Raw genomic sequence first — 14,339 nt, 5'->3', positions numbered from 1 at the left:
GTTAAGCTGCTCTCGCTCGTCGATTATGTGTCTTGTGTTTGGCGTTATCCGCGTCCTGCATTCACCGTAGCTGCCATTAATGCATGCGGCAGCGGCGGTTGCCATCTGTCGTCGTGCGCGGTCGCATCATTCCCTAGAGTGGCATAACCGGGAGGTGCGAAATTTTTGTGGCATTCATTTTTCGATTCACACAAACCCTACGTGTGTGGCTTGTCGTTTTGGTTGCAAGGATTTTACGGTCGGCGAGTGTGTGGGATTAAAAGAACTACCCGGTGGAGCCACAAGGATTTCGAGGTTCTCCGGTTCGAGCTTACGGCCTCATAAACAAGCCTATATTCAGGCGTGCACATGTGGGACATCGTTCCGGGCGGACTGGCAGAAAACAGCACGCGGTTGATAATAAAGCCCACTTCCCGTGGGTTCGCACAATCCACAAAACGGTTGCATAAGCTTGCGGGTGGGTCTAGGCGTGAATGCGGGGATTAGTTTCATAAAGCGTTAATCCTTTTTCGAGAGGCCTAAATTTTACCCGAAAATCCTCTCGATGAAAATTGTGATCCAGTGCTGCTGTGTGACATCGCGGGGATAGTTTTCAGTATAGCGAAACTCTGTTTTTTGGACCCAAATTGTAGAGTTTTCCGCCTGGACTTATTAAAGACGAAAAAAAACGCAACAACAGTTTTATCAGAGATTTATTTTTGCCAAGTACATAAATGGGGCGAATTTAAACCTTTCCGAGCACCGAGTGTCTCCGATAACCTTTAAGGTGTGAGAATTGGTCGTCCAGCTTTCTCTCTCTCTCGCTCTCTCCCGGCATGCTCCTATAGAGATACGATTGGCCAACAACTGGCCTCGGTCTCGGCATGGCTCACTCATTAAAATCTCATTTAGCAGAAAATAATAACATCCGGGTTTAATGGAGACACGCCATCATTAGGGGGCTCTGGGCTAGAGTCGGGTGAGAATTGGCTACCGTCACCGAACACGTCCAGACCAGAATGTCGTGGTTGCTCGCTGTTTGTACACTCACATGCTAGGAAAATTGCACTCCGTGCAGTGTCGGGCAGCCAAAAGATGTGACATTCGATACGATTTTCTCCCGAATGAACGGTGAAATGAGTTTCACACGGCCATGTTATGGTCTGTTCAGCTTCCGGTGGATCGTACACGTGGAGGTCGATTGCACAACATTCGGCAAGGATGACTCGAGCCACATGCAATGACATTTGGCTTGGTTTTAGCCCATTGGAATTAGATCATTGGGAGTGTTGGGAAGCAAAGTTTAGCTTTGCGTTGTGAAGAGGAATCCTTGTGGTGTTTTTAAGGAGATACATGCCAGCAAAAGACGCCAACCATGACTCTTGATGGATAATAATTAAAGCTGGCATTCCATATAACATAAGGGGTTTTTCTTGATTACTAAAATCTATAATATGGAAGCCCAAAATATCATGTACTACGTTCATTGGCAATCTTCTTCTCATACACCATTCCGTTACTTTAAAGCCTATCTGTTAAATTGTATCGCTTTTTGTAAGCCTCTTACAAGCCTCCAATCCTCGTAGCTTCCTGCCGGTTGAATAACCACCGCTGACGTATTCTTTCATGTCCTGATGATGAATAATTCAATCAACTCCGGGTAATTAATTCCTCGACCCTACCGCAACGTGCCGAGCCCACAGTTTCGCCCCCCTGCGCCAGCATTAAGTAATGAGCGATGAAACGATGTACGACAAACACCGGTCACCGGGCGCACGGTAAAACACACACTCGCACAACTCCTACACACCGAATGATTTATCATGCGATGTTATTGATGTTGTTCCACTCGGGAGCGCTTCTTTTTTGTCCGTGTTCCTGTTATTTTCGCTTACTTTCTGCCTCTTCCTGCCTGCCTGGTGTGGTGACAATTTTTCCCATCGCCAGTGAAAAGCAACGGCAGAAAATGAGGCCTATTTAGGCCTACCACTTCACGAATAAAAGCTCCGTCAGCAACGTGCGAAGAAGATGAAGCGGTACAGCCCGGAACGGGTGAACAAAACTCTTTCGGTTTGATTAATTGAATGATAAAGTGAACCAGCGGCTGGGGGAAACTTGAATTGGGACGGCAGTTGAATTTCAATTAGAGTGGGAAAGTTTTCGGAAAGAACATGCTTTCGTGTGCTCGCTGTGATGCAGCGACCTTCCCGACCCTGGCCAGGATCTTGATTCGTCCACTATCGCAACGGCCACCAGGCGTCTCCATCGGCGTGCAATGCGGTCCGACAGGTTCAAAGATTGATGCGACCGGATATTGGTGGTAGCGGCGATAGTTGTAATTATGATAAGAGAAGTCATTTTCCGGATGACCGCATCCCAGGCCTCACGCTCAGGAGGGCTGCTCGGGGCTCCCGATAACCGTCACGGGGCGCTCTTTTTTCCTCGTCTGAGCGGAAGCAATTACGAGGCTTCGACTTGAGCGTGCTAATTAAAGCGAATCGCAGCGAATCGTTTTGCTTTGCTGCCAAAGCAAGCCCTTGAGCGTGTGGCTTTAATAGCGAAGCATGGTGTTTTCTTTTCGAGGGCTAATTCGGTCCAACGGTTCGGGGGAAAATTCAAAAGGACTAAAATAACACGATCGGCACGCGTGGTCGGTTGGGCTTTAAGGTGAAATTTCCTTGGTGTGCCTTAAAATAAACACTGGTGTGCCTGCCGGTGTTTGATTCGCCGTCCACCGTTCGTTTATTTTGGAAAGCTCCACCCGCCGGTAGCCCTTTTTGTGATTACACACTCACAAAGCATTCGCTGCACGAAAGGGTACTTCCGTTGCGCAATGTGTAAATACACATACGCTGAAGGCGCCCTCAGCTGCTGTGCGTGCGTATGTATGTGTACACTGGGGTTTTTTCCTTCTTCCAGTACTCTTTACTGAGCTGGTAGCCTATAATAAAAATAAATCAACCGAACATAATGCCCTTTCTCTCGCCACGTGCGCCCTACGCCTTCCAGCCACCATAGGACACTCGATGGTGCTTTTCTTTCGAACGCCGTCTCGAGTGTGCCGGTCGTTAATTACAAAATGCTTCTAAATTATGCAAAATGCCTACACGAACGCACATTCCCCGGGGGTAATATTTTCTTGCTCGAGGTTCCACACCCACCTGCCGCATATGTTGCGCTCCGCAACGCGCTAGCGCACTGGCCAAAATCTGGTCGCCTAACAATGTGGGGCCAGTTTTGAATAATATATCAGTCCCGCAGGTGAGAGAGGGTGGTGTTTATGCGGTCCAGAGATCACTTACAGCTTCGTTCGTGGTTGGAACAGCATTACTCACGCTGTTTTACACAACGCCCACGAGGAAAATCTACATATGATGTAGAATGAGAGGTAGTGCTTTTTTTAAAAAAGCTTCAGCAACACTGCATACACCTGCAATGAGCTTATACCTGAGATGATGTGTTACTAACGAAGCCACTGGATGAACGATGGTGTCCAACAAAAGCTCTATTTCATTATTCAAACATCAATTACGCAATCTAAATTCCAAATTCGCTTTGCAACGTGCATGAAAGCACCCTACAATGTTTATGTCTCCGTATGCATTGCATCACAGCATACCTAGAAACATTAAATAATGAGGAATGTTGGTGTTTTTGGCGTTCCGCCCACTAACGAAATTATGATATCGTTCGATGTGAATGATAAATTACTCTCGATTTGATTGAGATCTCTTAATGCGCCCCCGCTAAATACAACATTAGAGTTTATCATCACGTTTCACGCGTCAGTTAGTTTGTTGACTTTCGATAACCGATGGTTGTTGAAATTTGATAGTCTTTTATGGAAATCAATATTACAGGGCATTCGCTAGAATGGCTGAGTTTTAGTTTGCAGACAATGCTAACACGCTGTTCATCGAAAACATGCAGTTCATATTTCGCATTGATTATTTTGTTCACTGATACCAAACGTTATACGTCCGGAAGAGTTCGAAATATTCACTTATTCCTGGAATAGTGCGTAATAGCTGGAATTGAAAAACCGAACCGAAAACGTCGAAAATCTCCGACCTGAAACCTAATTCATGTGATGCGCGCAGCCACTAATTTTTTTTTCCTGGAATATTATGGAACAGCATTGCATCACAGCTATGGCATGATAGCAACTAGACGGCATTTTTTTATACTGACAGCTAAACAGCAGTAATTCTCGTTTCACGGTCGTGGAGCGTCAATATCTTGCTAGAGAAATTGTGCTGCTGCAGAAGAGCGAAATGATAGGAAACTTTCCCTTTGCATGTTCCTTGCAAAATCCACCATGGTGCGAAGAGCCCGGCTTAACTACGTCCAGTCAATGACCAGCGAATGGCAAAACAACGACTGTCATTTCCATTTCCATGACGGTACCATCGTCCCGAACGATCGGCATACGGCTTCAAGTGCTGCCCGGGCGATGCCGGTATCTCTCGGTAAACAATAGCCGCTTCGGATCACAATGTTGGTACACCGTGAACATCGGAACGTTCAGTAGATGACGGTAGATAGGGTTTCCTATGTGTTCTTCGAGTGTTGGTTTTTTTGCCACTGCCTCGTAGCGGTCGAGCTGAGAGAGATGCTTCCGATGTCGATGACGACAATGGAGGTGATAATCACGGTTACAATGACACTGCTGACAGCGTGTCCGGTAGCCACGGTGCATCCTTTACGCCCACTGGCCACGTGCCTGCCGGTGAAGCAGACCATCGCATCGAATCGGGATTGCTTTTTGACGATGATTATGATCTGTGCATAATGGGCTCGGCAGGAGTTGGTTGGAAACCCACGGGTCATTTTGCTGTCGAGTCCCATCCCTCCGGCATCCGCGCAACACCAACCTCAATAAGGGGCTTTTTCCTTCGCTTCTCTGCCTTCGGCCGTGGGCCACTCCCAACCGGATGACGCTGCAGGTGTCGCTGGCTCATGGCGACGTTCCGTACGGCGTAGTAATTTGTGCACCGTATCCGACACTCGATCAATGTTCCGAGGGGAAATTAATTACGGATGTGCCCGGATGGCAGTGGATTAGGGTAGCCATCGTTGGCCACTCGTGGTGCAAGCGCGTTTCCGCGTTAAGCACCACGGGTGCAATGCACCAATCAGCTCTCGGCGATCGATGCATGATCGTGTGCTTTTGAAACAGCCCCAATTCTACTGATTGCACCCTCGTTACGGCACTATCCGCGTCAGGGAGTCCCGTCGCCACTGAAAGGATTCGAGGACACACATTTCGAATGGATTTACTGGATGCTCATGCTCATTTTGTTCGTTTCCCAAACAAACATTTCTTGTCGGTCATTTGACACACACCCACACATACATCCTGTGCGTCATCAACAACTCGTTAACATTTCCTTGGTCAGTTCGCTGTTTCACATTAATTCACAAGTTCATCCGTCACGGTTGCAAGTAACTCAACGATCATCGGTAAACATTACAGTTGCATATTTATTTCAATCTTCTATTGGTTATGTTCAGTTTTGCCTGCTTCATTACTGCACGATCCGTCGCCTTGTCTTATGTCCTGTCGCGTATTCCACCGAACAACAAACCAATAACGCAACTCTTTCAATCTCTCTCTCTCTCACACTTTATAAATATATTACAATTTTCTTTTTATTCAACTCTTCGGCCACCGCGTGCCTCGAAACACAACCACCTCTACAACATCAACTTCAAACTGAACAAAACACTTCTACCGACCTGTTGCGACACTTCGACACCTCGAAACATACCCAAATGCACCGTTCTGTCCATTGAATGTGCTCCGCGAAATCGACGTTCGACATCGTTTCTTCTTCCGCTGTTTCGATGGCTTTGGCTGTAAATTTTGCGTCGCTACCACCGATTGCAACATGTACTGCTCAAAAACAAATCACATGCAACGTCATTGTAATATATATCCATGGCCCAATGGCTCATTCTTCGTGCCGGTTTCGGTGACCGCTCGATTAACCTGCTCACCCGATCCGATTGGCCCGGCGGGACGGCGATAATAGAATGATTACGCCAGCAGTGGCTACGAACCACCGGAACTGGAGCTGACGGAACCGATGCTATCCGATCCGGACGTCGGACTCGACGATGCGGCCACGTGGGAATCGTTTCCGGAGAAAAACTTCGCCGATCTGCAAGTCGTCTTTCGGGTAATGATGCTGCTGACGATGCGTCTCCATTTCCTAGTCGTCTTGAACGTTTTAATCAGTTAGCATTCTATTCCGCAACCCCTTCTTGGCTCGCTATCGTTGATGTTATCATGTTCTGTTAGCTCGTTTCGAACCATTTTCTGCTTCACTTCGCACTTTTTCTCATAATAGCTGTGCTTCGTTTTGAAATTTCAGTATTACGCTTGTAATTATTTATTCGTATTGTTGCTGTATTTAGTTTAAAGTAAATCTCTCGTATGAAATTCAGGCAGATTGTTTAAACTAAATATAGTCGTATTATGTAGTGTTGATGTCCATTATGCTTTGTTGGTCGTATTCGCTTTGTATGCTTCTCTTGGTATCTTAGGTGGTGCATTAGATGCTACAAAGCTACAAAGGAACGGTTATATTATCGCTGTCGTCATTTTGTTACATACCCGTTTCTTACATCCGAGAAAGCCCCCAATTTAGTTCTCGGAGTACCACCTTGTTGTTTCTCTACTAGATGTTTTTCAAATTTTATGCTCATTGCTTAATAATTTGTACATTAATTAACCTCAGCTGGACCGCGTGCTCCGGAACTGGCGAACCGTACCTGTACCGGTTTATGTCGCTTATCTGATTATCTGAAACTGGCTTCACACCCTGCTCTCATGTGGCTGCTTTACGACGTATGAGGATGTATGATGAGTTTCCCACGTCTCCCACGGGACATTCCCCGGTGCGGCAGTAGCATTAAAGGTGGCTGTGGCTTATCGATAGTGGTGTCGGAATGTCATAAAAGTTGTTTACAAACATCCCAATCGGTGCAAATTTTCGCACGAAAAACAGAATAAAATTTCCCACTTCGGTGAGATTATGACTAATTTTCTTTACCAAACTTATTTCGCATAAACTCTCGCACTGATAGCGTGCTGAGATCATGAATGGAAGTTTTTCGCTTTTCATTACCTCCTATCACGAGCACAGCGATGGGGGACGAAAAACTCCCCCCAAAATGGACGCACGATATCACCGGATTTTCTAACTTGCCCCGCTATTAACCTCGGAAATATGTGACATCGTTGCTACTGGTGCTAGAGCACGAGAGCTCTCATTGCGGTGATTCGATTAGCTGCGCTCATAAGGAAGACTAAATTATTTCTCACCACCGCTTCCACCGACCGGTACTGCTGTGTCCAACAGGCACCGACGGTGGAAGCTCCGGCGAGCAGCAGTTTCCGTACCACAGGAAATTGGCCAAAGGTACGGCATTTGATAAGCATTCCCACCGCACGACCGCAACTACTGCTAGATATGAGATCGTACTTCTGTTTTTTTTCTCCCTGACGTTGGTCAATCGAATGGAACCAGGCAACTGAATTGCGACCATGAGGACTCAATTCTTCGCTCGTCGTCGTCGTCGAATGTACTACCCCTCCCAGTACGGAGCCAGTTTGGCTTCGTAAAAAGCGATGATCAACCGCAAATTTTATATCCCATCAGTGTCAGCTCCGGTTTTGCCACCCCAACTGCACGTCCCACTCGCCCGAGAATCTTCGACCAATCGCCCTGCATTATTATCGTGTTTGGTTTGACTCCACCCTGCATCGGTGGGCACCCAGCTGCGACATAAGGAACCCAGCTTCGGGATCCCGGATCCGGTTACGGTCAGTAAAGTGCAAGTATCGTATCACAAACCACCGAAGCGGCTCCATCAGGACGACTGCGGTCGGTCCGGGACCGATCGGGGCAGGTGTGTGTCCTTTCCGAGCGTACGCAGTGATGACTTTTTCTTCGTCGGGCTTGATTGGGTTTGCTCGATGGCGTTGCACTTGAAGGTTTCTTGCTCGTACTCGCAACTCAAGCGAGACTTCTTTGGCGAGATGTGGGAGAAAAACCCCGAACGTCGCTTGTAACATGGCTTACGCCGAATCCTTACTTAAAATGCCGCAGCAAACCGAGCAGCTTGCGGTCGATTTAGCTGGTGGCGATTTTGTGGGTTCTTATGTTTTGCAGCTCAGCTGTATCGAATGACCTACCGACAAGCACACGCCGACTGCCGAAGAAATTAAGGGATTAATGTAAGTTTGGACGGATTCGGCTTTGTGTCAACTTTATGCAATGCTGAAGTGAGTGCGGCTGTATTTGTTGCCACACACTACAACTCGTCGGAAACGAACGTGAAATGGCTTCGAATGATTTTGAAATCAATCTCACAAGACCCGAGAGCACGCAAAAGGGTTCTTAACGATTGGTTCTGACGTGGCGTGAAATTACGGCGGGAAAGTTTGGAAGCCCTTGCACCGCCGTCCGGAGGCAAGAAAAATTGATTTGACCATATCGGATTTGTTTGAACCCTTCCTTACGTGTTCTTTTTGTTCGTTTTTGTTCGTGAAACAAGCATACCCTACAGCGCTACAAATTAACGATCAATCATGAGTGTGCTTCGAAATATGAAGCCTGCTGGTCGTTGGCTTTTCCCACCCTCGAAACGCTCGTGCCTCCACAGTGTATCACGTGATGCAGTGTCAGCATCGCGAACGAGCGCATCACCGCATCGTTGACACGTCCGTGTGATGGAAACGGAGACAAAAAAGAATGAAATAGAAGACACAATATGGTTCGCGACCGCGCAAACCCTCTTTAATCACATCCAATTAACGTTGCCATACTCAAATTACGGCATCAAATCTGCATCGATTAAACATTTATATTCAATCGTTAGCTGACAGCTGCCTGCTTCGCCGGGCGTGTGTGGGTGCAGTTTGGAGTGCCAGTGTTTGGGGATGGCGGTGGTAGCTCTTCCGTGTTCTCCCGTTCTCATTCCAACGCCCGCCTACGACGTCTCGCCGCCAGCACGGTGGCGCTGTCATTTATGTGCACAAATTTGCTCCTCATTCGATACGCCTGCGTCATGGTGTCGGAATCGGCCGAGACCCGGACGGCATTGTTGCTGCGTTGACATTTATTTCTATGACAGATTTACGGTTGACTGATTCGACCTCCCAACCCGGCCCACAACCACGGCCTGGCGCCGTTCATCATCGGTCAAAACATGCTGTAGCGCGGTTGTATGCACAGAGCGCCTGCCGGTGGATCAATTCCGCTCGCCGATGCCACCATAACCGAGCGCCATCATTATATTATGCTGGTCAATCAATGTTTGACTCCAAGTCGGTGCTGCCCCCAACTTGCCCGGTGTCCCGCAGATGGAAAGGGTTTTGTTCGCTCGGTTGGGCCAAACACAACACCGACCATCGGGAGCCATGTAATGGTCCACGCTAAACGCGAGCATATTGTATGGTTTGAATGGGGTTTTGTTTTGTCTAGCGGCCGCGACCGGTAGATTCGATCCCATTGACCCCCCGGAGCCGGATCGGTTTGTTCCGGCGTTGAACAATAATCCTCGCTGTTTACCTAATGAAATGAATCGTTACGACAGCGCGTGCTACCGTGGGCTTACGGTAGAGGTGATCAATTTGTCTACCCTTTTGGCAAACAACGGTTGTGTGGTGGCAAAGACAGGATTGCGTGGAGCCATTTTTTTTTCTTCGGAGTCAAACCGAGTCGAATCGGACCTGTGGACTTCTGACTCTGGCGGATATTGGAATTGCTTCATTGTGTATGGGTTTATGCTAACGTGCATGTGCTTTCGATAGACGATTCCTCACAATCTCATTCAGTTAAAAATCTGGCAAACATATTTTAATTTTTTTTTCGATAATCAAGTTATCCAGCATTCATCACATCTGTTGGGTTACAGGAATCCCTGTATATGTGCTGGCGTGCGTTTTCAAAGACATAATTATTCACCAGCGTCCAACAGCTGCTGATTAAGTCAATTATCCCGATTTTTCTCTCAATCCTCATCCACTTTCGTCATCTAACGGATGTGCGAAAGTGCTCCTTTGGGATTTGTGTCAGCGTTGTTAAATTGGTTCGTATTTTTACACATTCTCCAAGGACGTTTTCCATTACCCGTGCAGCACAACGGATGGTAATCAGTGTTCGTTATTTTGCTATTGCATTTTTCCTAATGCACCTCAATTAAGGATCTATTCACAGCACACAAAGCAAACGATGTCCCGCCAAGGAACTGTCCTGTCCTACTTCCGGGGAGCAAATTGAAGTGCTTCCTGGGGATAAACGTTAAGCTTTGAAGGTTTATTTGAGCTCAAGAATTTCAAGCTATTTTGTAAGATGTTTTAGGTTCTATATATCAAAGCTTAATATAAGCTTTTTTATCTATTTCATAATGAACTTCTTTAATGATGTTTCATTGACAGATTAAAGCTAACTTTCTACGTTGAATTAGTTTAAATCAGTAGTAGTTCATCTATGACATTTGTGTCCCATAAGCCAGCGTAGTGCCACAGCAAAACTAGAACAAACGAAAACGGATCCGAACCCATCTCCACGGTGACGTTAACCAAAGGGAACCGAAAATAGGAATTTTGGAAAAAGCGAGCGCGCCCTCTCGTGCAATACGCTCTAGTTAACATTTCATTTTTATTTTATATTTTTACCCTCCACCTTCTGTTGACGGTTGATTATGTGTTTTTGAAGACGGAGCTCTAGCGGATCCGCTTTCCGCCGTCGTGTGCCTCCATCAGTGTCAATCAAAACGAGGATTTGGCACAGAAAGGACCAATAAATTATGCATGAAAAATGACATTCTTCCTGGCCGCTCGAAAAGCCACCGTCACCAAATGCTTGGGCTGTGCTGGAAACCAGCGAAAGCCATCCTGAAGAGATTTAATTTTTTTATTCCCCAACAAACACACATCCACCCATACGCAGCCTCGGACGCAAATCTCTCGTCCAGGATCAGTCGCGACGGTGGTACGCTTGTTTACTTTTGACCTGACCAACCGACCGTACCGGCAGGGTCAGGATTTCCAACCGGGAACACATTCTTTTGTGCACTTTTTTTCCTCTTTTTCTCTCCCCATCCGACCACACTGTAGCGAAGGACAACGTCTAAGAAATTTGCGTCACAGCAAATAGGCTTAGAAGGGAACCGGTTTTATCGTTTCCTTCCGTCGGGGGTTTTCTTTGGGTTGGTGATGTATTTCCGGTTTCCAGCACCGGGCTTACTCGGGTTGCTACTGCTACTGGCACTGACGAGAGGACGCAAAGTAGCTTCCCGTCCCATCACAGGGATCCATCCCGCTTTCATCTCTTCCCCAAAAAGGGGTTTATGCTTGAGCGAAGGTGTTCTTTAGAAAAGTAAATTAACTTTCCCTAAGTGCCCGTCCTTGATCGGTTCAGAGGTAAATTAACATAAGCGTAAACCCTTTTCCCTCGTGTAGCATAAATAAAAGTGGTACATAATGGTGGCGAGTCGAAAAAGTTACTCTCCTCATACGGTACCATCAGCCGATCCGCCCGCTGACGAAGCTGTTCATTGGTTGGCTGTTTGTTTTTGTTTGTCGCTCCCTCCCGCTCGGAGTGGAGCTTAATCCAATCAATCGATCGATGCAGACAGTGCAAACAAGCAATTGCAGCATTTATGCGTCGGCTGGTTGGAGGATACAAGCAGGAAAGACTCCTAAATTGCGGAAGCTGTTCGTGTTCCCGCTACGCAAACATAAATATAGCTTCATTTCGGGGCAGAAGTTTGTTTGCGTTCCATTTTGGATTTTCCATTTTTCCGCTCGCATTCAGTTGCCGCCTTACTGAGCGAAGAACATGCGAGCCGTGAAACCGGAAGCGGACAGCTTTATGGCGATAATAAATCGAGGACGAGCGTAAGCCGCTCAGGGCTGCTCAAAATGCATTGCCTGCCGGTTGAGAGTGCACCTTTGCCGGTCGGTTCCGTAAGACGTGATAAACGCTTCCAATCGTACGCGAACGTTCCTACTCTCGGGCGTCATTTCCCACTCGCGATTTATGCGCGGAATGGAGAGCGCTCCCAAAGCAAACGGATTCAATTGTCGCAAATAAAAAGCTTACCATATAAATGAAACAATATTTGAAAAGTATTCCCTGTTGCGGCGAGGGCCCGGCAGCTCAAAAAGCCAGCGATCGGTGGGTTGAAGTTGGGTGTCGCCTTGAAGATCCTTGGAGAACGCGCAGTGAATGAAATATGCAATTTCTCACCCACTCCCGGTGGTGGGACAATAATGCATGAGAAGCCTCGGTTCCCCGGGCGGCGGAATGATGTCACTTATGATTTTATGTTCGGCCGGCGACACTGGTAAGGCGCTTGGGTAAATGGGTAAAAACAATCTTCCCTGGGGAGACGAACCGCGGTGTCGTTATGGTATGACATATGCCCGAAGGGCCCGTTGCGAACGCCCTTCTGGTATGCGAACACGCGACACCAAATCCCGAACCACCGGAAAGCACCGGAAGAATATGTTACTTTCGCGGGTGCGGTCCTCGTCGAGTTGCGAGGCGATGGCCGCGTACAAGCGTCATAAAAGGCGAAATGCCTTGTCGTCATCTGCCGGCAGAACGTTCCCTTCGATCGCGAGGCTGTTTGTGGAGGAGAGAAAAAAAAGGTTTCCACCCACTCTCATCCCAACACATTCCACACCCGCGTGGAGCTCCGAAAGAAGCCTTGCTGGAAGGTGCGAGACGTACATCATCTGCACATTCCTCGTATGAACGCGGCTCGTCGACCCAAGCGCGCCCCAGAAAAGCACGATATAAACACGCGCAAATAGCATATTACAGGGTGTCGGAGCCGGAAGAAATGGCTCAAAGGGGAGTGGGAAAGAAAGTCAACTCAATCCTCCGCGAGAAGGCGTCGAATGTCAGCATCCCGCGTGTACGACACACCCGAAACCCGGGGAAAAAGGATGACGATGATGACGAATGACTAGGGCCGGGGGTTTGGTTCGTTATCCTTCCACCGGGACCGCCACAGGGGGATGGTGCATATGTACACAGCAAAGGGGTGAATGGAAAAGGCATCCTTACACCCACACGTGTGCCCCCAGCGTTGGGTGTTAAATCCTGTCTGGAGCGATGTATTGCGCTCCCTTGTTTTCGCGAGGACCTTGTGGCGAGGGTGGCACGTTGTGTGGCTTCGGCGGATGTCAGGTCTGACGGTGGATGGCGCCACGACGAGGGTAAAAATTGACTCGAATTGCGTCGACTCGCACTCGCGTGGAGAGTGCTCCGGGTACTACGGGTACTGGATAAATTCTATTACGCTGAAATGTTTGCTATTTGTTTGAAAATAGAATACATTTTCCCGATACGGAACCGGCGAAGTTATCGCTGCATATCGCGCCGGCGGTAAAGCAGCGCGCTCCTGGGGCACACTTCCACTCGCAGGCGGAACTTTGGAGTGACATGAGTGAAAACAAACAGAAAATGAAAGAGAATGTATCAATTTAGGATCGCAATTTCGTCCTGCGAGAGGCTGCCGCTGGTGTGCGGAAGGAAGAAGTTATTTGTCGCCGTTTTACACAACCCTGCGAGAATGTCGTCCCGTTGGAACGACAATGGCCATAGGGCTTGGGGACGGAAAAACATCAAAGGGACAAGCTATCTGTGAATGAATATGCGATGTACTTTTTTTCCTCTCCTTTTTTTTTGCTGTGAAACAAGTACCACAAATTTGAAGCTATTTTTAGATCTCGTAGGAAAAGCTTTCGTTTTTTTCTTCCACGCATTGTTGTACTAATGTTCTGCTAGCTTTTGATAAGTGAACTTGAGCAATGTGCTGGTGCAGAGTGTGTCGTTTTCATGTACTTATATCTCATGTTTGACCTTTCGGAACAGGTACTGGCGACTGATCAGGACATCGGCGAAAACGGTCGCGTTACTTACTCGATCAAACCGGGCCGCGGAAAAGCTAAGAAGTTCCGCATCGATCCAGATACCGGTGTTATCTATGCGGCTCGTACCTTCGAGATCGACACGGAGTACGATCTGCTTGTACGGGCAGAGGATCACGGTGTGCCGAAGCGATCGCAACAAGCCCGCGTCGTGGTAGCCGTCGTCGGAGTGCCACTCGAGTCGGAAAATGCCCCAGTCGTGAAAGCGGGCGATCAACACGTGGAGCTGACGGAGAGCGATGTTCCCGGGTTCCTGGTGACGCTCATTCAGGCCTCTGATCACGATGGCGAGCAGCTGTGGTACGACATTGTCGGTAAGAATGCTGTTCTAGTTTATCTTTTATCAAGGAAATGTCTTCAAGTTTGGATGGGTAAATGACTTTTGCGTGAATATGCCTTTCTT

The 14,339-nt window shown here is 47.7% G+C and overlaps 1 protein-coding gene across 1 annotated transcript in view; it reads left to right on the top strand.

Annotated features, from left to right (window-relative positions):
* The window catches only part of LOC128720759 (fat-like cadherin-related tumor suppressor homolog), a 79,665-nt gene that overhangs the window by 37,331 nt on the left and 27,995 nt on the right, over positions 1-14,339 (top strand). Inside the window, exons 7-8 of the mRNA XM_053814453.1 lie at positions 6,015-6,161; positions 13,881-14,250. Coding sequence (XP_053670428.1) covers positions 6,015-6,161; positions 13,881-14,250 — 517 coding nt within the window. The remainder of the gene's footprint in view (positions 1-6,014; positions 6,162-13,880; positions 14,251-14,339) is intronic.

Source organism: Anopheles nili, chromosome 2 (genome assembly GCF_943737925.1).
Source record: "Anopheles nili chromosome 2, idAnoNiliSN_F5_01, whole genome shotgun sequence".
Lineage (NCBI taxonomy): Eukaryota > Metazoa > Arthropoda > Insecta > Diptera > Culicidae > Anopheles > Anopheles nili.
The sequence above is the reverse complement of the archived record's forward strand: the minus strand, read 5'-3'. Positions and strand labels throughout refer to the sequence as shown.